At 45.5% G+C, this 24,728-nt stretch overlaps 1 protein-coding gene across 1 annotated transcript in view; it reads right to left on the bottom strand.

The window, feature by feature from the left end:
- LOC144491803 (spermatogenesis-associated protein 16-like) overlaps positions 1–19,925 on the bottom strand; it is a 136,217-nt gene extending 116,292 nt beyond the window's left edge. Inside the window, exons 1-3 of the mRNA XM_078210099.1 lie at positions 19,836–19,925; positions 19,567–19,613; positions 13,226–13,859 (exon numbers count right to left, since the gene is read on the bottom strand). Coding sequence (XP_078066225.1) covers positions 13,226–13,859; positions 19,567–19,613; positions 19,836–19,925 — 771 coding nt within the window. The remainder of the gene's footprint in view (positions 1–13,225; positions 13,860–19,566; positions 19,614–19,835) is intronic.
- Between the last annotated feature and the right edge of the window lie 4,803 nt (positions 19,926–24,728).

The raw sequence follows: 24,728 nt of genomic DNA, 5'->3' as shown, positions 1-24,728 counted from the left end.
TCAAGCCTGTTCTGCCATTCAGTATAATCATGGTTAATTTGAAAGTGGATAACCTCACATTTATCCGCATTATACTGCATCTGCCATGTATATGCCCACTCATCCTGTCCAAATCAAATTGAAGCATCTCTGCATCCCCCTCACAGCTCATCCTCCCACCCAACTTTGTATCATCTGCAGATTTGGAGATAATCATTCAGTTCCCTCTTACAAATCATTAATATAATGTGAACAGTTGGGGTCCGAGCACATATCCTTACGGAACCCCACTAGTCACAGAAAAAGACTCATTTATGCCAACTCTTTGCTGCCTATCTGTTAACCAGCTATGAATGGATCAATGAATGGGAGGCTGGTTTGCGTGATGGACTGGGCTATGTTCACAACCTTTTGCAGTTTCTTGCAGTCTTAGTTAGAGCAGGAGCATTCCAAGCTGGGATACTTCCGGAAAGAATGCTTTCTAAGGTGCATCTGTAAAAATTAGTGAGAGTCATAGTGGACATGCCAAATTTCCTTAGTCTTCTGAGAAAGTAGAGGTGTTGGTGGGCTTTCCTAACTATAGCGTCGGCGTGGAGGGACCAGGACAAATTGTTGCTGATCTGAACACCTAGAAACTTGAAACTCGACTACCTTCACTTCATGACCATTGATATAGACAGGGGCATGTCCTCCACTAACTTTCCTGAAATCGATGACGAGTTTCTTCGTTTTAAAGTTGCATATTTGCATTACCCTGTGGATATAAAAAATTCTTCTGAATTCCCTATGTTAATTCTTGGTAACTGTTTTATGTGGATAGTTTTGCTGCTCTCCACAAGTGGAAAACCAGAGAAATTGTTTACCATAGTCCCAAGAACAGCAACTGGGACTACAAGATGAACCTCAGAAGAAGAAAGGTCCATTAAGAGAGTATTCATAAGCATTTCATTTTGGGAGCAATGAACAATTATACTATAAGGCAATTGGTTAAAAAAAATGAGATAGTGGGAAAGAGAGAAGAGGAGAATTTTATTCACATGGAGAGTTATGATCTGCAATGCATTGGCTAAATGGGTGGGGACAGGAGATTCAATAATACATTTCAAAATAGAATTGAATGTATACTTTAAAAAACTATGGGGAAAGAGAAGGGAAGTGGAACCAAGTGGATAGCTTTTTTAGAGGCCTAGTAAGGCACAGTTTTCTGAATGGCCTAATTCTGCATGATTCTAAGAATATTTTGAATTAGTTATTAAGTAGTGATAACAGCAAGAAAATCAACTGTGAGCTCAGATAGTGTGGTGTGTATTCTGAATTTGATGGGACATTGGTACGAGTACCAATGAACTGTGCAATGGGTTGGACTCCGTTTGAATCAGGCTAGGACCAGAGCCTAATGAAAAGGAACAAATAGAATGGTCACAAAGACTTTAAACTGGTAAGAACAGGAAAAGGTATTATAGAATCATAGAATCCATACCGTACAGAAGGAGGCCATTTGGCCCATCGAGTCTGTACTGAACACAATCCCACCCAGGCCCTATCCCTGTAACCCCACGCATTTACCCTGCTAATACCACTGACACTAGGGTCAATTTGGTATGGCCAATCAACCTAACATTCTCCTCGTGTCTGCGTGGGTTTCCTCCGGGTGCTCCGGTTTCCTCCCACAGTCCAAAGATGTGCAGGTTAGGTTGATTGGCCATGCTAAAATTGCCCCTTAGTGTCCTGGGATGCGTAGGTTAGAGGGATTAGTGGGTAAATATGTGGGGGTAGGGCCTGGGTGGGATTGTGGTCGGTGCAGACTCGATGGGCCGAATGGCCTCCTTCTGCACTGTAGGGTTTCTATGTTTCTATGTTTCTAACCCGCACATCTTTGGACTGTGGGAGGAAACCAGAGCACCCGGAGGAAACCCACGCAGAGAAAGTGCAAACTCCACACAGACAGTGACCCGAGGCCGGAATTGAACCTAGGATCCTGGCAGCAGTGCCACCGTGCCACCCATATGATAACCCTGGGGGTACATTATAGATAACAGTTTACAAACAAATGAATGGGAAGAAAGTTGAGTCGGAATCAGAAACTTTAAGCATTGCAGGTTAAGAAAAAACACAGATATCGGGACGGTTCTCCCACTCCGCCATGCTAATTTTCTAGTGCAGCGGAGTGGGAGAATCTCGTGGCCAGGCATGCGTGGAATTCGCGTAAGTATTCCCGCTGTGTGCGCATCTCCCAGTGCCGGATTTCCGTCGCCATCAGATCTGCACTGGAAACGGGCGAGAAGACACGTAAATTATTTTAATCTTTTTGAATCTATTTTTCATGTTATTAGCAGGCCCAGGACTGAATTCTCCTGGCCCACTAGCCTCTCCCCGCTCTGCCAGGAATGTTTCACTCCAGCGGGGATTAGACTGGCTCTCCACTTTCATGGAGTTAGCAGCCCAACCCCACTGGAGTGAACAAGGGCAATTGGGGTCCCCCAGGGAGTCGGGCAGTTTGGTGCCCCCTGGGCATAGGCACCCTGGCAGTGCCAGCCTGGCCCCCTGGCACTGCCCAAGGGGCAAAGTGCCAATGCCCTGGGAGTACTTTGGCACTGCCCATTGGGCATGGGGCAGTGCCAAGGGGGCAGGGCATATGAGGGCTGGGCCTGTGGGGTGATCGGTAGGGGTGGGGGGGGTCCTAATGCTACTCTACATTGGGATCGATGGGGGCAGGAGGGAGGGCAGTGATCTGGGCGGGCTGGGAGGGGGGGTTCTGCCTTCGGAGTGGTGAGGGGATTGGCACTGCGGGGGGGCGGGGGATGGTTCTGGAGATCAGGGCGGTCTGGGGCGGGGGGTTTAGGGCTGGCCCAGGAATGGTTGAGGGAGCTGCGATCAGGCCCTTTTGGGGTGTGGAGTGGCAGCATTGTGGGGGTTGCAGGGCAAGCAGGAGGCTGACAGTTTGGGGCCACTGCGCAAACCAACATGAATTACGCCAGTTTTCCTGCGAATTCAATGCTTAGAGTTTTTTTCTGAGAATTCCAGCCATAAAGTAATGAAATCAGGAGAGAGAAACAAGCAATGTGAGACAAAAAATTAAAGCAGAAGAAGTTAGGGTGTGCGGTCGAAGTAAGTATTCTTTGCACAAATTCATGGAGTATAAGGAACAAATTAAATAAATTGCAGATGAAAATTCAACTTGGAGAATGTGACACTAGCCTTGACTAAGACATGCAAGGCAATCAGGACTGGGAAATAAATGCACTAAAAAAGATAGGGAAAATGGTAGAGGAGAAGGAGTAGACTTTGTGATGAAATCACTTCAATGATAAACAAGGGCATAATGAGAGGTGAGCAGGCAGTGGGGACTTTATAGGTAGAATTATGAAACAGAACATTACTTAGTCTGTAGTGAGAGTTGTGAATAAGCCCCTGGTGACAGCTGTTGAAGTGTTAGATTGTATAAATGCAGGGATTCAACAAGTATGCAGCAAGGACAGCAATTTTTTCAAATGAGGGATTTTAATTTTCATAGTGATTGGAATAAAAAGATTAGCATTTAGAAATGTAGAGAATTTCATTGTGTGCGTCCAGGGTAGGCTTCCGCAGCAATATGTCTTAGAATCAAAAAAAGAGCATGCCACATTAAATTTAATGATGTGTGGTGAGTCAGATATAGATAACAGCCCAACAGTGTGTAAGCATTTAAGAAAGGAAATCTTCTATCTTTACCTGGTCAGGCCTATTCGTGACTGCAGACCCATTGAAATGCAGATGACTCTTAACTGCCCCTGAAATGGCCTAGCACAGGGTTCAAAATACATGGGATAGCAGGTGAATTCACCTTGGAAACCTCATGAATAGTCTGCAAAAACTCAGAGACTGGGGCGTAAAATTCAAGAGAGTTCACCTCCACATATAATGCAGTTTGACTGGAGGAGCAGCAAGTGTGGGATGTCTGGTGCTATTGCTCCAGCTCTACCAATCACAGGTTCTCCTCCTCCCACTTTTGCTGCTCCTATAGTGACATGGTGGTCAGAGCAGAATAGGGAATCTGCAAATAGAGGTCGAGGAGCGGCATGTAAGTTACTTCACAGAAGTTATTATTTTCCAGCCCAAATATATTTTACAGATGCCCAGAAGCTTGAATTGCAACTAAATAAAAATGTTACACAAAAAAAATTGCAGACTAATGTTCAAATAATGAATCACAGACCACCCTTCAGATCACCCTGATTTCTTAATTCATGAAACATGCCTAGTTACTGTGAGCAAGGGTTCAGGAGAGGCACAGTGAGAGGAAAGTAGGGAGGGTATCTGGTAGGGAGACAGTGAACAGGATTATTTGCTGACCCAGGGAGAAACTAAGTTAATGAGCATGTGACTAAAATGTTTCAATCAGCCTTTTTCTTATGGGAGCTTACAAATCAATACAATAACAAGCAAGTCAAATATTTGGTCTGAAAACCTCCAATCAAGTCCACGGCTGTGATTCTTTAGTGCTGTTACAGTGAATGCAGCTTTGGCTGAGTGCCATATTCTCCATTTTCACTGGCAGCAGAGTGATAATGGATGAGATTGGAGAATCCCACCCTCAGTTTCCCCGAGAATAACATACTACAAAAGTGTTGAAAAAAGGGGTTGGACACATTTAAGCTAAGCAGAAAACTCATAGGGAAAATGCCGTAAAATCAGGCATAAAGCAACTAATGCGAGTGGCACCGGTTCTTGCAACCGGCGCAATTTTACAACACCCAGATTTCCAGTGCAGTCAGCCTCTCGCCGGAAAGGGGCGAGAGGCTGATTCATTATTTAAATTTATGGAAATGGTCATCTACATGTGTTTAGCAAGCCCGGCGCTCAATAGTTCGGGTTCGCTTGCCTTTATGGCCTCGCCGGAAGAGGTTCTCACTGGCGAGGAAAACACCTGCACCCCATGCGCGGGGAACAGTCGTGTTCATGTCGCCAGTGGAACTGAAGGCCATTGAGGCTCCCTGGAGAGGCTGAGGGAAAGGCGGAGCAGCCTCTTGGGCAGTGCCAGACTGGCAGTGCCACCCTGGCACCTGGGCAATGCCCATTGGGCAGTGCCAGGGGGTGGGGCCAATGGGGATGGGGCAAATGGGGGGCAATGCTAGAGGCAGGACCAATGGGGGCAGAGCCTGTGGAGACATTGCCAGGGGGCAGGGCCAATGGAGGGGCAGGGCCTGTGAAGGGCAGGGCCTGTGGGTGGACTGGGCCAATGGTGCCTGTGGGAAGGGGTCAATGGGGGTAAGGCCTGTGTGGGAGGAGCCAATGCGGCGGGGGCCTGTGGGTGGAGGGGGCCCACTGCCACTCTGCATGTGATCGGTGTAGGAGGGAGGGCGCAATCGGTCTGGGTGGCGGTGGCTGCATCTTGGGCCATGGGCTTCCGTGGTTGCAGGGGGGAAATCTACCTGAGGGGCCTGATATATCTCTGTCTCTCAAATCCCTGCTACTGGTAATATGCATGTGCAGCATCAGAGGTCTGCACATGCACAATACCTCCCTCTACAGGCTGTCTGGCAAGTTAAGCTCTGCCCACAGCCTCTCTGGCCAGAAACAGACTAGTCCGAAATTTCAGAGACAGAGTGCATAAGTTTTGTTGTGAAAACGCACCCAAAAATGGGTTTGGAACTCTCCCATTTTCAGACTAGCTGGACACTTAGAAAAAATCTCGTAAAATTCCCCCCATAGATGGATGCAATACAGGAGGAGGCTGTGTGGCCCATTAAACCTATTCTAGCTCTTTGAAACAGCTATCTAATAGTCCTACACTCTTCTTCTTCCTGAGAGCTGCACATTTTTTTTTGAATATTGTCAAAAATCCTTTAGACATTAATTGTCCTGCATTCACCACTCTTCACTCATAACCTACCGCATAATTGTGTTTCCTCATGCCGGCTTTCATTATTTTTCTAATTGTTTTTGGGTGACCAACCCTCCAGCCACTGAAAACAATTGCTCTTCATTTACTCTTTCAAAACCCTTCATGATTTTAAACACCTCTTTGAAGCTGATACTGTAAATATTATGGATTGTAAATGTACACTACAATCAGGAAGCTTGTGAATGAACTCAATCACAGAACAAGTTCCTCTTGGAAGAGCTCCTTTAGAGCTGGAATTCTCTGACCCCACCTGTGACTGGGATTCTCCAGTCCTGCTACTGTAAATGGAGTTTTGGCTGAGCACCAAATTCTCAGTCCTTGCGGGCAGCAGTGGCAGGGTGTACGAGACTGAAGAATTCCTGGCCTACATCTGTTTATGTTATGATATATTTGTGTAATAGTTTGCACAATTAATGGGCAAGTTACTGTACAGTGAATTTATCCCATTTGTGTGACTTTGCACGTACGAGCTGTGCTTATTATATTCCAGGTTACATATTCAATTTTTCCAACTCCATGGAGGTGATTCTCCCAAAGAAATTCTAAGTGTCAAATTTGCGTAAAAACTGGAATAAATCCCACTGTTTCTTTCAGCAGGGTTTTCAAAATGAATCTCCCACAACCTGTGCACTGCAAAGGGCACTAGCGGGAATCACTCTTGAAATCTGGGGCGGGGCCTAATCCCACTGAAGAGGCTGAAATCAGCATGCTAAGCAGGCTCCCGCGCACGCGCTGATCTCTGGGAGGTCGCTAAACAAGTCCTCCCAGCATTAAGATTGCTGGCCTCAATCCCCCACGCACATTGCTGGCCTGATCGCTGGCCTCTCACTACCCCCACAGACATTATTGGCCTCTCACCCCACTTTCTCCCACACAAGAAAATCACTGGCTTCTCACTCCCCTCCATGGACATTACTGGCCTCTCACCCCCTTTCCCCCCCACAAGAAAGTCACCGGCCTCCTGGCCTCCTCATCCTCCACTGACCTGGACATCATTGGCCACCCCATCCCCCACTGATCCGGACATCGCTGGCCCCCTGCCCTCCCTTCACACACAGAGAGCTGAACTGCCATTCACAGCCCCTGCCTGCGAGCATTCCTCCCCCACCCCCCCACCTGTTGAGTGAGAGCCTTGAGCACCGCCGCCGCCCCCCCCCCCCCCCCCCCCCCCCCCCGCCCCCCCCCCGCCCCCCCCCCGCCCCCCCCCGCCTCCCCCCCGCCTCCCCCCCGCCTCCCCCCCGCCTCCCCCCCGCCTCCCCCCCGCCTCCCCCCCGCCTCCCCCCCGCCTCCCCCCCGCCTCCCCCCCGCCCCCCCCCCCGCCCCCCCCCCGCCCCCCCCCCCCGCCCCCCCCCCCGCCCCCCCCCCCCCCCCCCCCCCGCCCCCCCCCCCCGCCCCCCCCCCCCGCCCCCCCCCCCCGCCCCCCCCCCCCCCCGCCCCCCCCCGCCCCCCCCCCCGCCTCCCCCCCGCCCCCCCCCCCGCCTCCCCCCCGCCCCCCCCCCCGCCTCCCCCCCGCCTCCCCCCCCGCCTCCCCCCGCCTCCGCTGTTGAGTGAGAGCCTTGAGCATTGCACCCCCTAGACACAGTACCTTATTCAATGAAAGCCTTGAGCATTGCACCACCTTCCCCCTGGACACAGTACCTTGTTGAGTTAATGCAATCAGTGCCTTTGGAGATGGCTCACCCTCTATTGAAAACAGGTTGCCTGTACATTATTCACAATGAAATTTAACTAACTGGCCCAAACTGACTGCACCTGGACTCCCTTAACAAGCCAGAGCTGTATATAAGTTGCAATTATGGACACACAGGCAGTCATGCCAGGAAGATGGCCCCAAAGAAATGTGATCCCAGATTTTCTGAAAGTGAGCAGGCCCATCTGCTGGATGCAGTGGAGGAGAGGTGTCAGCTGCTTTACTCCACTCAGGGCCATCGCCAACAGGTCGCACAGTAAATATGTTATGGAAGGCAGTAGCATCTGCTGTGAATGCCAGGACTCTGACTCCTTGGTCTGGAGAACAATACTGCAAGAAACTGAATGACCTTCTTCAGGCAGCAAGGGTGAGAGTGTGCATCCCATTCTGAAACCTGTATATATGCTGTGCTTACAATGTCAAACCATTCCCAGACAGCTCAAGGGCAGCCACCAACCACACCCTCCCACCCCCCAATACTGCCTCCAACCCCTGTGGCAACCCTCCCGCCCAATCAGGACCCATTTCACAGAAATGGCCAACATGAGCTCCCCAACCCTGACACACATTGCATCCCATGCCCTTCCATACATCATGCTTTCAATCGCCTTGTGTCCCCACAGGAGAAAAACATGCACAACTGCCATGAGAGGGAAAATACTGGTGGGGGTGTTCCAGAGCTGCAGCTTTTGACCAACAGTGTCCAGTAGTGTGCCCTGGAGCTGGTGGGGTGGACGCTCCTAGAATGGTCAACGATAGCCAGGTCAGCATCCGGCATGCAAGTGAGCATTAGCTGAACCCTATTCATAAGTCTGCTTTGAAGTAAGGGCTCCCTCTGCTGCTCCTGAACCAACTCCCATGGACACCTCGGATGAGACCTTGGAGGGAGGCCCTGAAAAATCTTCCAAAGACAGCACCAGTGAATCGGCACAGGCATCAACCTCACAACCCACCAACAGAGACTATCATGACAGTGGGTCATGTTAGTGCTGAGACATCTGGGTCACTTACTGGTGAGCACATCACAGCAGCTGATGCATATTGTGTGGAGGCGGGCATATCTGAGGGCTTGGGCACACGTAAGTCTGCAGGAGATGGGAATGCAGCTGGCACCAAGCCAGATACCAGGCCTCAGGGTTCATTCCTCCTGAAGCTGGTGGAGATGCATCAGCAAACCCAGGGAGTTGTGGATGGGCTGTCAGCAACCATTCTGTGACTGCAATGCTGTTTAGAGGAGTCAAACAGAGTGCTTTCGCAGGAGGTGGTGCCAACATAGCATGTTAATCAGACCAACCCTGCAATGATTACATCCGCAGTGGAAAATCTGGCAGAACGATTTGGCCTCAGGGGTGATAGGGTCCAGGCCATCTGGGAGACACAGCGGGCCATGGCAGAGACACAACGAGCCACGGCCAAGGATGTTGCCGGCATCCTGGAGGCATATCAGTCCATGGCCACGTGTGTCGGGGGCATGTTGGAGACTGCTGGCCATGGCTCGGGCTCTTGCTGGGATTCTGGAGACAGAGCAGGCTGTGGCTGTGGGCCTTGACAACTTAGACCAGTCTCAGGGGGCTAATGCTGAGGGGCTCCAGAGCTTGTCCCGGACTCAGAGGGCCAGGGCTGAGGAATCACGCCTATGGGGCAGATGCATCTGGGCCTCCAGGACTGGCAGAGCCAGGTGACGCCAGAACTTTTAGAGCTCAGTCCAGCTACCTTGGCATCCCATGGAGTGTCCCTGGGGCCTATGGGCAACCCGAGGGAGGAGAAAGGGCATGAGACCATGCCGGGGCCTTCCACCCAGGAGACTCTGGACGTCTTGAGACGTTCCAATTCCCACCTTCCTCACACTGGGGCATCTCAGGGCCAGCTGGATGGCACAGAAACACCAGTGTCATCCGCAAGTTGGCTGGGGTCCTCCAGGTCATGGCCCTCCAGGGGATGGATGCCAAAGGCATCATAGGCAACGGCGCGGATCACAGCTGGACACTCCACCTCCGATGTGCATCCTGGGGGAGCACCTAAGCGAAGGAGAAGGCCACACAAGATTAGAAAATTGTAGATTCATTAAGAGGGCATGGGTGAAGGTCATCAGTAGTCAATCATTTTGACCAAAGTAATAAACTAAATCAAATTAACTGAGGGACAAAGTAAAAGGGGCAGCCCCCAAAAAGAAGGGAACAGCCTGAAACAAAAAACAAAGCGGAAAGGAAACTTAAAACATCAAACTAAAATGTGATTAAAGGCCTCTGCGGTGTCCAACGAGCATGGAAGGCCACGTGCTGCCCTCAGACACCGCATGCTCCCTTTCCGAGGATACCTGGCCGCGAATGTAGCCATGGTAAAGGGACAGACAGTTGGGTCGGATGACCCCCTTGGTCACCCGCTGCCTGGACCTGTTGATCGCAAATTTGGCCAGGCCCAGGAGCAAGTTCATGAGGAGGTTCTCCGCCTTCCCCGCCCTCTCAGCACCGGGTGCCCGTAGATCAGGAGCGTAGGACTGACCTGCAAACAAAACATCAATAAAAGGTTTTTAAGGTAAGTGAAAAGGGAGTGCAGCCTATAAAATGAAATATAGAGATGAGCTAGAACTAGATATAGATATTCAGCACAAGAATCTACAGTGTAGAAGGAGGCCATTTGGACCATCAAGCCTGCACCAACAACAATTTCACCCAAGTCCTATCCCTGTAACCCCACATAATTACCTCCTAATCTCCCTGGCACTAAGGGGCATATCACCGTGGCCAATCAACCTAACCTGCACATCTTTGGACTGTGGGAGAAAACCGGAGCACCCGGAGGAAACCCACGCAGACAGGGGAAGAATGTGCAAACTCCACACAGACAGTGACCTAAGGCCGGAATTGAACCCGGGTCCATAGCACTGTGAGGCAGCAGTGCTAACCACTGTGCCACCGTGCCGCCCACAAACTCCGCAACAGTGTAGGGCGGACAGTCCCCCTGGACAATCCCGACCTCCCCCACTTCCGATAACCATCCCTGATGGCACATCACTGGAGAGATAGAACAAAGGAGACTATTGCAAACACATCTAGGACCCTCGCAGACGCTGAGCAGAGCTATTCCCAGATTGCGAAAGACAGGTTGACAGCTGTCTTCAGCATTAAAAGATTCCATCAATATGTCAACGGTAGACACTTCATCATAGCAGCTAATCATAAACCATTGCTGGGACTTTTTAAAGAAGACTAGGCAATATACCCCCATTGCCTCTGCCTGGATACTGCATTGGGCCTTTTTACTGCACCAAGACCCGGATAGCTAATGCCAATGCACTGAGTCGTTCTGCCATTGCCCATAAGCCCAGCTTCGCTATCAGCATGGAAGAGTTTGTGATGACTCTCAATTTTTTTGACACCTTGCCGGTGTCTGCAAGGCAAATCAAGGTCTGAACGCAAAAGGACCCAGTCTTGTCTGAATTAAAAAACATAGTATTACATGGGGGATTCACAGGGTTGAATCAGAGATAAACATTTTCTGTTGGTCGAGAGTAAGGGGCACAATCTAAAAATTAGGGCCAGAAGTTTCAGGGGCAAAATTAGTAGAAGTCTCCATGCACCAAAAGTGGTGGAAGTTTGGAACTCTTTTCTGCAAATAGCAATTGATGCTGGATCACATTTTAATTTTAAATTTGAGATTGATAGCAATTTGTTAATCAAAGGTAATAAGCGATATGGGGCAAAGGTGGGTATATGAAATTGGGTCACCGATCTGTCACAATCTCCTTGGATGGCGAAACTTGCTCAAGGGAATACATGGTCTATTTCTGTGCCTTTATTCCAATGTTCTTATGATGGACCCAATGGCTGTCTTCATTCATACCTACCAAGATCTTGTGAAACAAAGGGGTATTTTGCAAATCAATGTTATGCATCTAAACATGCATCAGTCATTACACACTATGTGGGACCTACTCTAAAGTAAATAGAATGTGTGCTTTGTTATAGAAACAATACTCATTTATTCCTTGAACCTTTGACTGCGTGTAGTTGAGTTTAGTTAAAGAAAAATAGTGTCATTGTTATTGTGATATTGTACTGGTGTCAACGTAAAATATTGCCTTTGCAATATCACAGAGAACTAAAGTGAGTCAAAGGTTGCTGAGCAAGTTTTAAACAAGGATCAGAGTTTTTGAAATCTTATAAATATCTTTAATAGCTCAAATGGAAAACAAGTATTTTTCATGATTTATAAATTATTCTGTTATTTTTGAGTGATGTTATAAAGCTCAAAGAATATGCCAGCAAAAGTTATTTGATATAGAAATTAGTATCTTTGTCCTGATACATGTTTTATGTGTTTTATTATCTTAACAAACAGGACCAATTTATACATTTATCACTTGGGAAAATCTATTAATATGATGGAAGACTTTTCAAGTATCAGCAGGTTAGAACACCTCTTGTGATTGAGTGGAGGATTGGGACTGACCAGATTGCTCTGTGGGGACATGATATGAGTCAATAGGCTGAATGACCTCCTGCCAAATTCAAAGTGGATCCACAAGATAACAGAGGAACATGTTTGGCTCATTCAGTTGATTCTCTAATAAAGTCATTGCATATATAATCAATACTTTATACTTTTCTACAATTACAGCAAGGGCAGAAACACCTGCACACCAAACATCTAGACCAGGCATCAGGATATGACACCAAGCATAGAATCACGTATTCTTACAGCACCAAAGGAGGCCATTCAGTCCATTATCTGTTGGCTCTTTAAAATTGAAGGATAACACAGAACTTTATACTGTATATTTTAATCTCCAAGGCCTTCTGCATGGAATTGGAGTCGTGATTATGCTTACCAATGATGAGTATCACTCATGCCAATTGGAAAGAGATATTCCCAGATTAGAAGGCCTATGGTGAAAGAAGTTCAAGAATCACACTGGGAAAGCAAGGTAATACACCGGATATTCTTCCGTTTTTTTCCAAGGCCACTCTATCCACCAGTGCAGTCTCCATCCTCTTAAAACAGCAGTTGTACAATTAACTCTGCACAATGCACTCTGAGTATGAGAGGGCTCAAATTCAGTGTTGATGGAAATCATGGTGAAATGTTACAAGTGTTCCCTATCAGTCTAAACTGCGTATATTGTCCCATTCTCTGTCTGCCTGCTCAAACCATACAATGCCTTTTTCTATACAACAACATTCTTAAGCATCTCTTTCATATTTGCCAAAATAGATTATTCAAAGGGGAAGCACCATGAGAAAACCATAATAGGCTCTAAGCAACAATAAAAGTCAAAGGAAAGATGAGGAGAGAAAAGTAATGGACCAGAGAAAAGTTAAGCTCAATTATTTTATAAGCCACAGGTATAGGAAGCCCTCATTAATATTTGCATTTCATTGGCACTATCCCAAAGCATTGTTCTGTTGCTATAGAATATCATGAAGTAAATTCAACATTCCTCTGCTCCTAATTTGGATGGTAGTCATAACTCCTAATTTGGAGTCATACTTGAAACCAGAGACAGAGCTGTAACACTATAATGACAATTTTCTGGCATGTACTTTTAGCCTGGCTCCTCATTTGGAGCGTAAACTCTAACTTCCTTATTATTCTCTAAACTATTATTGGCAGTGCAACAGGAGAGAATAAACAATAATGAAATCTTAATAATAAAACAAAATAGGAAGTACCTCTAATGCAGTTCTGAATCGCCCTGCTGCTACTGAATACTTCTTCTGGTGGTAATAAAAACTTGCATCCTTTAAAGCTTTAGCAAGCCATTTGTCCATTTGAGGTGCCAAATTCAAAGTGCAGGAAGTCGTAGATTCTCCTGATTTGCTGGCTTCACATGCTGCTTGAGTACTTTTGTAATCTTGGGATTCTATAAATTCATACATTATTTGTTGTTCATCAACATAAACCAATTTCATTTCAACATCCATCACACTTTTTAAGGGTACACGAGTGAGAGACTGAACTACCGGTGGTTCTTGATGTTCTACTGTTTTCAATTCTTTTTTGTTGGCACATTTTTCTTCATTTTCTAGTTTTCTTTTGATTCCTAAACTGTCTAATGTACTCTTTCTCTTTAGCTTGACCTTCCTTGTATGCGTCATCCTTTGGTTTGAATAGGATTCTGGTTTTCTGCTACATGCCTTGTCATTCCCATTAGGAGGTCTTGGATGATCTGTTGCATCATCTGATGTACTACTTTGAGATATATTAAAAGTATCTATTTCTTTCTCAATTTTACTGTTGAGAGCCATGTTCTGTTTGCCATCTGAGTTTTTCATAATTGTAGAAGCCATATCCAAACATTGATGCCTAAATAAAGGATACAAAATATAAATGATTAGAATTTACATTGAACTGCATACATCTTTTGTCACACCATGTTTCTAAAATTTTACTCCACTCAGCAATCTCTTAATTTTGTAATATACTGACTCTGCATATTCCAATAACTACTTTCATTGATGCATTTATACCTTCACAGTACAAAAATTTAAAGACGCTTCATATTGACAGAAGAAAAAACGGATACTGAGACAAAGGAAACTTTAGAAGTGGTCAAAAAGTGTGGTTTTAAACAAAGGTCTAAAATTGAAAGAAATAGAGGTAGAGAGATTCAGAAAGGAAACTCCAGATTTGGGGTCTAAGTAACTGAGAGCATGGCTGCCAGTGGCAGGGTGATTAAAGGTGGGATGCGCAAAAAGTCGAGTCAATTAAATGGGGAGTTTGGGGTGGGGGTTTGACAAGATACTGGAGTAAAAGGGATAGTCAAGAATTGAGTAAAATCAAGATTAAATTGAAATTGGGATAAAAGAAATTTTAAAAAATGGATAAAAGGGGAACCGATAGAGATGCATCTACTTGAAGGTGTTTTTGATATGCAAATTAGATTAACAGCAGGAAAACAATTGTTTACCAAAGTGACTAGGGGATTGACCAATGTAGGTGTTAGAATTGCAGAAGAGGTGAGTTTGAAATGGAGAGATAAGAATACAAATCGCACCTATATGCAAAAAGCCTGGTCCAAGACGTTATTAAGATAGCATAGCATCTTATAATGAAGAAACATTATATCCACAGTAGAGGAACTGAGTACAATAGGAGAGGAACAGCAACTACCATATCCTCACCGGCCTTTTGGCTAAGATCAAGTGTAGTTTTGTTGTCCTGCACTTGATTGAAGTCATGAGGTTACACTGAGGCTTCATTTGAAGCGATTTTTTAAAGTGGCATCTAGGCCTTTTGCTAAGATGCAAATGAGATCAAGCCTTGGAGGAGGTGCAATGCCTGCACCAATTAGCTTGGATCATGTAGATCAAACCCAAGACAGGAAGTGGTGAGCCTGTCTTGTCAGCTTGGATCTGGAATATCTCATTTCCTGAGACTCTGAATTGGATTTTGATTGGATTGAATTGGATATAAACAAAAAAAAGCTACCATAGCCACACCCAGCTGGAGAAAGTAGGTTCTCCCGAAAATAAGTTGGTGCTGAAAGCTGCTGTTTGAAAAACCCTCAAAGAGAAGAAATGTAACAAGCTGTAGAAAGGATTTCCCAAACTGGAAGGGAACATATAAGACCATAAGACATAGGAGCAGAATTAGGCTGCTCAGCCCATCGAGGTTGCTCTGCCATTCAATCAAGGCTGATGTTTTTCTCATCTCCATTCTCCTGCCTTTTCCACATGACCCCTGATCCCCTTATTAATCAAGAACCTATCTATCTCTATCTTAAAACCACTCGATGACCTGGCCTCCACAACCTTCTGTGGCAAAGGGTTCCACAGATTCATCACTCTCTGGCTGAAGAAATTCCTCCTCATCTCGTTTTAAAGGATCGTCCCTTTAGCCTGAGGTTGTGCCCTCTAGTTCTAGTTTTTCCTACTAGTGGAAACATCCTCTCCACATCCACTCTATCCAGGCCTTGCAGTATCCAGTAAGTTTCAATACGTTTCGCCCTCATCCTTCTAAACGCCAACAAGTACAGACCCAAAGTCCTCAACCGTTCCTCATACGACAAGCTCTTCATTCCAGGTATCATTCTTGTGAACCTCCTCTGGACCCTTTCCAATGCCAGCACATCCTTCCTTAGATACGGGTCCAAAACTGCTCACAATACTCCAAATGGAGTCTGACCAGAGCCTTATACAGCCTCTGAAGTACATCCCTGCTCTTGTATTCTAGCCGTCTCGACATGAACGCTAACATTGCATTTGCCTTCCTAACTGCCGACTGAACCTGCACGTTAATCTTAAGAGAATCTAGAACAATGACTCCCAAGTCCCTTTGTGTTTCTGATTTCCTAAACATTTCCCCATTGAGAAAATAGTCTATGCCTCCGTTCCTCCTTCCAAAGTGCATAACCTCACACTTTTCCACATTGTATTCCATCTGCCCACTTCTTTGCCCACTCTCCTAAGGTTTATTTATTAGTCACAAGGAAGGCTTACATTAACACTGCAATGAAGTTACTGTGAAATTCCCCTAGTCGCCATAGTCCGGCACCTGTTCAGGTCAATGCACCTAACCAGCATGTCTTTCAGAATGTGGGAGGAAACTGAAACACTCGGAGGAAACACACGCAGACACGGGGAGAATGTGCAAACTCCACACAGACAGTGACCCAAGCCGGGAATCGAATCTGGGTTCCTGGCACTGTGAAGCAGCAGTGCTAACCACTGTGCTATCAGGTCGCCCCACCTGTCCATAACCTGTCCAAGTCCTTCTACAGCCTCCCTGCTTCCTCAATACTACCTGTCCCTCTACATACCTTTGTATCATTTGCAAACTTAGCAACAGTGCCTTCAGTTCCTTCTTCCAAATCGTTAATGTATATTGTGAAAAGTTGTGGTCCCAGCACGGATCCCTGAGGCACACCACTAGTCACCGGCTACCATCTTGAAAAAATACCCTTTATCTCTACTCTCTGCCTTCTGCCAGTCAGCCAATCCTCTATCCATGCCAGAATCTTACACTTAACACCATGGGCACTTAACTTATTTAACAGTCCCCTATGCGGCATCTTGTCAAAGGCCTTCTGGAAATCTAAATAAATCACGTCCACTGGTTCTCCTTTATGTAACTTCCTTGTTACCTCCTCAAGGAACTCTAACAGAGTTGTCAGACATGATCTCCCCTTGACGAAGCCATGCTGACTCAGTCCTTTTTTATCATGTACTTCCAAGTACTCCACGATCTCATCTTTAATAATGGACTCTAAAATCTTGCCAATGACCGAAGACAGGCTAACTGGCCTATAATTTCCTATCTGCTGCCTCCCTCCCTTCTTAAACAGTGGTGTTAGATTAGCTACTTTCTAGTCCTCTGGGACCCTCGCTGTCTCCAGTGATCGTTGAAAGATCTGATGCCCAATGGGCAGTGCCAAGGTGCCCCCTGGGCATGGGCATTATAAGCATCTTCCTTTTGGTATTACGTCAGCACCAGCCCTTTTCCAAAGTGCAATGGACCAAATTCTAAGTGGGTCACCTGGGGTCCAATGTTACATTTTGGTGACAGGCTCCACAGAGGAAAAGCCTTTGAAGAACCTTGAAGAGACCTTCAGAAGGTTGCAGGAACATGGCCTGCAAGTAAAGAAAGAGAAATGTGAATTCTTTAAAGATTTGATTGAATACCTGGGCCATGTCATTGATAGTGAGGCAACCAAGAAAATGGAGGTCATCATGGGAGCTCCCAGACCAGAGAATGTATTGGCTATGAAGGCCAACATACAATGTGCCTTCTTTACTGCTTGCTTTACCTGCATGCCAACTTTCAGTAAATTTATACCCATTCAAATAATAATCTTCCTACTTTTGCTATCGAAGTGGATAACCTCACATTTATCCACATTATACTGCATCCACCATGCATATGCCCACTCACTCAGCCTTTCCAAACCATGCTGAAGCATCTCTGCATCCTCCTCACAGCTCACCTACCCACCCAACTTTGTGTCATCTGCAAATAAAGCTAGATACGATCTAAGGAGATCCATCAAAGCTGCCAAAAGACAATATCAGACCAAGCTAGAGTCCCAGGCTCGCCACTCCGACCCCCGCCGACTATGGCAAGGTCTGCAAGACATAACAGGCCACAAGATGAAGGCATGTAAAATCGTCAGTTCCAACGCATCCCTTCCTGATGAGCTCAATGCATTCTACGTCCGTTTTGAGCAAGATGTCAGAGAGAGCATGCCCTCCACCCTGGAAGCCCTGGATGAACCTGTATCTGGGGTCACCACTGCAGATGTCAGAGCAGCTTTCTTGAAGGTCAACCCATGGAAAGTACTGGCCCGGATGGGGTACCCGGACGAGCATTCAGATCCTGCGCAGATCAGCTGGTGGGGGTATTCACAGACATCTTCAACCTCTCTTTACAACATCTGAGGTCCCTATCTGCTTCAAGAAGGCGACCATCATCCCGGTACCTAAGAAAAACCAAGCAGCGTGCCTTAATGATGATCGGCCGGTGGCTCTGACATCCATTATTATGAAGTGCTTCGAAAGGTTAGTCATAGCACAAATTAATTCCAGCCTCCCAGATGACCTGGATCCACTACAGTTTGCCTACTACCGCAAAAGGTCCACAGCACTCAAGGCCCTGCACTCAACCCTGGAACACCTAGATAACAAGGACACCGATGTCAGACTCCTATTTATTGACTACAGCTCAGCCTTCAACACCATTATTCCCACAAAACTCCGTGGCCTGGGCCTCGGCACCTCCCTCTGCGACTGGATCCTGAACTTCCTAACTCACAGACCACAATCAGTAAGGATAGGCAACAACACCTCCTCCACGATCATCCTCAACACTGGTGCTCCACAAGGCTATGTTCTCAGCCCCCTACTATACTCCTTATACACCTATGACTGTGTGGCCAAATTCCCCTCCAATTCGATTTTCACGTTTGCTGACGACACCACCGTAGTGGGTCTGATCTCAAACAGTGACGAGACAGAGTACAAGAATGAGATAGAGAATCTGGTGAATTGGTGCAGCAACAATAATCTCTCCCTCAATGTCAACAAAACGAAGGAGATTGTCATCGACTTCAGGAAGTGTAAAGGAGAACATGCCCCTGTCTACATCAATGGGGAGAAGTAGAAAGGGTCGAGTGCTTTAAGTTTTTAGGTCTCCAGATCACCAACAACCTATCCTGGTATCCTTTCTGGCTGTATCACAGCTTGGTATGGCTCCTGTCCTGCACAAGACCACAAGGAACTACTAAAGGTCGTGAATGTAGCCCAATCCATCACGCAAACCAGCCTCCCATCCATTGACTCTGTCTACACTTCCCGCTGCCTCGGCAAAGCAGCCAGCATAATTAAGGACCTCACGCACTCCGGACATTCTCTCTTCCACCTTCTTCCTTCGGGAAAAAGATACAAAAGTCTCAAGTCATGCACCAATCGACTCAAGAACAGCTTCTTCCCTGCTGCTGTCAGACCTTTGAATGGACTTACCTTGCATTAACTTGATCTTTGTCTACACCCTAGCTATGACTGTAACACTACATTCTGCACTCTCTCGTTTCCTTCTGTATGAATGGTATGTTTTGTCTATATAGTGCGCAAGAAACAATACTTTTCACTGTATGTTAATACATGTAACAATAATAAATCAAATCAAATCAAAAATTTGGAGGTAATGCATTTCGTTCCCTCTTCCAAATCATTAATATATGATGTGAACTGTTGAGGTCGTAGCACAAATCCCTGCAGTACCCCACTCGCTACTGCCTGCCAACTGGAAAACGTTCCATTTATTCCAACTCTTTGTTTCCTGTCTGTTGGCCAGCTATCTATCCATCTCAAGACACTACTCACAATCCCATGCGCTATAACTTTACATAGCAATCTGTTATGTGAGATCTTGTCTGAAGCCTTTGGAAACCCCAAATAAACCACATCCACTGGTGCTCCTTGGTCAACTCTACTAGTTACATCCTCAAAGAATTCCAGTAGATTTGTCAATCATGATTTACCTTTCGTAAATTCATGCTGACTTTGTCTGATTGTACCACAGCTTTCCAAATGCTGTACTATGAAGTCGCTTAACCATGAACAGCTGAACAATATTAAAAAATGAAAGGAAGCAACTTTACTTTTTAGCTTATGAACTGTTCTAGTTCCAAATAAGCCCCATTCATGCATAGATCAAAACCACATTCAAATAAATACGATTAGCAAACCCGGGCATACATATTATAAACTGTTCTAATAGTCTTGTAGCTTTCAGAGAGAGATTTTGTGGTGAGAAAATGAATTCTCAGGAACAGCCTGCACATACCTTTGACTTTAGCAGACCTGCAACCTCAACTTTGAACTGCAAAAGTTTCTTCCTCTCTGCTACAGACCCAGCTCTGCACATTAACCACATTATTGCATGACCCTGTCAATAAATTTAATCAAAAACCTCAGGGGAAATCTCCATCTATGAACAAAAATCCATTAGCTCCATCCTAAGTAAACACTATATGGTTAAATTGAATAATTAACTTTTTTTTTACAAATCTTGAGCTAAATGTTTTCCAGACAGACAGACTGCCTGTAGAATAAAGCTGAAATTTTTAGCATTCTACAGAAACACATGAAAACCAATGTATATATCTGTATCAATTACCTACTATCATTACACACTTAACATCAGAGGATTCTTAACAGAGTTAACAGATGGAAGAGGTTATAGAGGCCTGGGTGAAACCATGAATATAAACATGAGGTTCTGTGTTCTGTGATGGTAAAAGGCAGACAAATTTGTTTCTTTCCCCCCCAAACACATTCCAGAATAATTCAGGGCAAGATAAAGCAATGCTTGAAAAAAGTATTTTCCAGTTTCAGACTTTGATGGGGTGATGACCATGAGCTGAAAACTGACTGAGCTGTTCTAACATAGATGTAACTCAAAAGGTGAATAAACGTTATCTGTGAATCACAGAATGCAACCAGAAAATAGTATGGGAAGTGAGAATTTGGTGAGAGTGGGAATTCAGTGCAGAGGGGGAGCAGGTGATTATTTTTGCCTTTGATACTTGTCCTAGTTTGTATGCGAGAGGCTGTAGCACAGTGTTTAAAATTTTGTTCAGTGTTTTATAGTGCAATTTAGTGTGAAAAGAAATTCAAGCAAAAATACACAATTATCTTTAAATAAATATAGATGTGGCAGAGCAAGTTGTGTGTCTCCACCTGAGAGTCATTGAGTGCCAGCACGACTTGGAGACACTCAAATACACAAGAGGGGGAACAGTGTCTGGACAGTTTGCTCTAACCTTGGTCACACCTCGTAGAGGGCTGAAGGATCAAAATAGGACTGGTTTGACCCTATGTAGATTAAGGGGAAGATAGGTGAGATAGAGAAAAAAGTGCCATAGGGTGGAATGTTCCCGTTCCGCCCACCACGGGAATCGTAACGGGAAGTACACAGACCATGCAAACGTCCGTTGACCTCGGGCAGGATTTTCCGGTCTTGGGACGAGGGCAGCCGGAACATCCCGTCGCTAAAGTCTGATCCTATCAAACAGGCAAAATGTATTTATTTGCAGCCTGTGTGGATAAGTGTAAAAACTGTTGGGAGGATAGCCAGAATGCTTGGCAACTTGGAGCACAAGGCTATTTAAAGGGAGGAGGAAGGGCAGCAACATTTGGTTGTTGCATGCCATTCAATATTCAGGGGAACAGATAACATCCATTGAAAGTCGGATCCAGAGTCCCAGTCTGTATGTTACCTTCCAGGTGCCAGGGTGAGGGGAGGGGCATCTCTAATCAACTTGAAGGAATTTTGGAGAGGAAGGGGATTGGTCCAGTTATTATGGTTAATTTTAGGAGAAAGACTAAGCAAAGAGTATTCAAGAGTTCTTGTTTGCGTGGTACCAGAATCAACAGCAACAAATTTAAAGAACAATACCCCAAGTGGACTTGATGTGACATAGAAGCAGTTTATACTCTTAAGGGACAAGATCTCTATTTGCCAAGAATAATAGTCATGTACAACAAAGACCTAAGGAACAACATAAAATGAAAAGGAAAAAAACGCACACAAAAATGCAAAATAATAGCTGGTACTGGCTAATATAAAAAGGGACTATGAATTAACAGAAACAAAGTAACAGTTATGAAGAAATTAATGGCAATACAAAATTTCCACAGAGAAAAACATTTCCACCCCAGAGTTTTAACTAAGTGGAACAATGCAGATGACTTAATTATAATCTTCCAAAATTCTCTCAATTCAAGAACAGTTCCTTTAGATTGTAAAATTGTACATGGCACTCTATTATTTAAGAAAGGTGAGAGAAGAAAACCAAAGGATTATAGCCCAATTAGCTGAACACATTTTGTCAGGGAATTACCACAATCTATAAGCATTGATACAATTCTGAACAGCTTGAAATTTTTTAGCGAAGTGGAGAGAGCCAGCATGAATTTGTAAAGGGTGGGCAATGCCTGACACACCTGACTGAATGTTTTGAAGAGGTAACCAAAGTAGTAGAGAATGTCTATGGATGCTGTTGACATGGACTTGCAAAGTACCTTCAATAAAGCCTTTCATAAGGAACTGTTGGCTAATGTTGAAACTCATGAAATTGAAGGTAAATTACTGAACTGGTTAGGAAAATAGCTGAACAGCAGGTGAGAGAGAGTAGGGAGAATTGACAGGTATCTAGCTAACAGGATGTGGCAAATGCTCTCCCACAGGAAAATGTGATTAAAGACGGAGATGTCGGGATATAGAGGCATGTATCGCAGTCTGTCAAGTGCACAAAGCTACGTTGTAGATGGAAGCATAAAATTACAAATTACACACATGATCTTCCACTCTTTATCTCATTAAGTTTGCATTCACAAGGAGTTTGGTGAATTTCATAGTGGGGCAGACAGAAGGTTTCTAGTCCCACCATTAGCTCATGAGGTTGAAGGTCCAGGCACCATGTTTAAATTACACCCAAACAGCCATTCACACACTGCAGGCCAAGAGCTCCAGATATTGAATCAGTTCTTATGTCAAAGAGGATAAAGCAACCATCAGCTCCACAGTTCAGAGATACTTCCCTGTAAACTCTCCTCAAGGTCGTCCAGTAAAGGCAAGAGGTCCTTTTTCTGAAGGATTGGAACAAGTGGCCCTCCATTTATTACAAATTTAGGTTGGGGTGCGTGCTGCCCTTTAGGAGTGCAGATCAGGTGACCTCATGGGCTAGCCCCACCCAGGGTGGAGCTTGGGGAGTCAGTCTAGGATTGACTGTGAAGCTGTAAAGACTTAAATAAACTGTTCCCTGTTTAAGTTCTACAGGTTTACCCCATGATCTTTTTATGCCTTACAGCAAGACCCAAACATAATACCATCTGACCATGCAAGCCTGGGAGCTGGTTGCCGGGGTGGTTAGCACTCTTGGGGTCCAAAAACAATCACCCTGCAGTGCAGGAAGAGAATGAATGATCTGCTGTGCTATGCCACATTAAGTGCACTGTCAACGCAATGCAAATTCACATTCTCATAAGGGGATCTGGCAGTCCAAGCGTTGGAATCCACAGGGACGTCACACATGACCAGCAGATGGGACACTAGCACAGAATGTGTGCTGGCCACTTTAAGCTCTCCATCTGATTAGTTCCTAGATGTAATGGTTCCTGTTCACCAGTTAGGTGAATAACAACTGCAATATTTATTTACATACATTAATGTGTCGGTGTGTATTTCCTCCGGGTGTTCCGATTTCCTCCCACAGTCCAAAGATGTGCAGGTTAGGTGGATTGGCCATGCTAAATTGACCCTTGTGTCAGGGGGATTAGCAGGGTAAATGTGTGGGGTTACTGGAATAGGGCCTGGTTGAGAATATGGTCAGTACAGTTACAATGGGCCGAATGGCCTCCTTCTGTGCTGTAGGGGTTCTATGATTCTATATAACTATAATACAGAGGCTTGTAGTCGCATGGCTGTCAGTCAACTTCCAGGATCAAACTGAAACAGAAGCCTGAGCTTGCTAGGGTGACCCCACTCTGGTCCTGGATTGGTTACCAGATCATGTGACCGTCTTGGCAGATCACTCCATAAAGGGGAGAAACACCACATCTCTCGCCCTCTTAAATTCTCTTATACATCGATAATAATTAATTTACTCAGTCCCCAATAATTAGAACATTAAACATGAGCATTCAGTCCAGCATAAATTGGATATTCCAGGGGGATTCCAATTTCTAGTGGAGCGCGTAACTCCTCTGTTGGGAGTGCTACTTGGGTGCTTTCTGCAAAAACAGCTATACCATGCATCTTCTTAGGTACTGGTAATTCAGCTTCATCTGTTTCCCTGGGGACGACAACCCTGTCTGTCACAGGCTGATTCGTTGCTTCACTGTTTGGATAGTCAAGAACATTTCCTGCTGGCTTGGATTCAGGTGGCAGTAATGGCTGCTGGGATAACTCCCGTCCACTTAAATGGTCTACATGCTTGCGGATGATTCGCCTTTGTATGTCCACTTCATAAGACAAAGATCATGTTTTGATATAACAACTCATGTGACCCAACTCGAGCCATTTCCAAAATTTCTGACATACATGGTTTTCTTCACGGAAATGACTTTGTTGATTTGCCTGAATCATGCTTTTTCTTCTGCCTGTACTGACTGGCCTCTACCCTCACTGGCAAATTTGGAAACACCAGGCTTAGTCTGGTCCTAATACACCAACCCATCAAGAACTCTGCTGACAACACTCCCATCGTAGAGTGCAGAGTGGTTCTATAGCCCAGAAGTAATAGTGGGATTCTGATCTCCAAGATTTTCCCTGACTGCTTCTTAAGACCCGCCTTAAAGATTTGAACTGCTCGTTCAGCCAGTCCATTGGATGCTGGGTGGTATAGTGAAGTATTGATGGAGTACTGATGTGCTTGATACTATTTAAGGAGGTGAAATTTTGAAATTCAGTACTCGTGAAGACTGTTCCATGAACCAACACTATGACTTCAGGTATCCCATGGGTCAAAAAGCACTGACGCAATCTTTCAATTGCAGCGTTCGACGTCATAGACTTCATTTTGAACATTTCCATCCACTTTGAATAGGCATCAACAAGGAGCAAAAACATTGCATCCAAGAAAGGCCCCACATAATCAGCATGAACTCATACCCATGGCCAACCCGCCCATTCCTAAGGATACAGTGGGCTGTAGCAGGCAACCTTTTTTACAAC

Source organism: Mustelus asterias, chromosome 3, assembly GCF_964213995.1.
Source record: "Mustelus asterias chromosome 3, sMusAst1.hap1.1, whole genome shotgun sequence".
Classification (NCBI taxonomy): domain Eukaryota; kingdom Metazoa; phylum Chordata; class Chondrichthyes; order Carcharhiniformes; family Triakidae; genus Mustelus; species Mustelus asterias.
The sequence above is the reverse complement of the archived record's forward strand: the minus strand, read 5'-3'. Positions and strand labels throughout refer to the sequence as shown.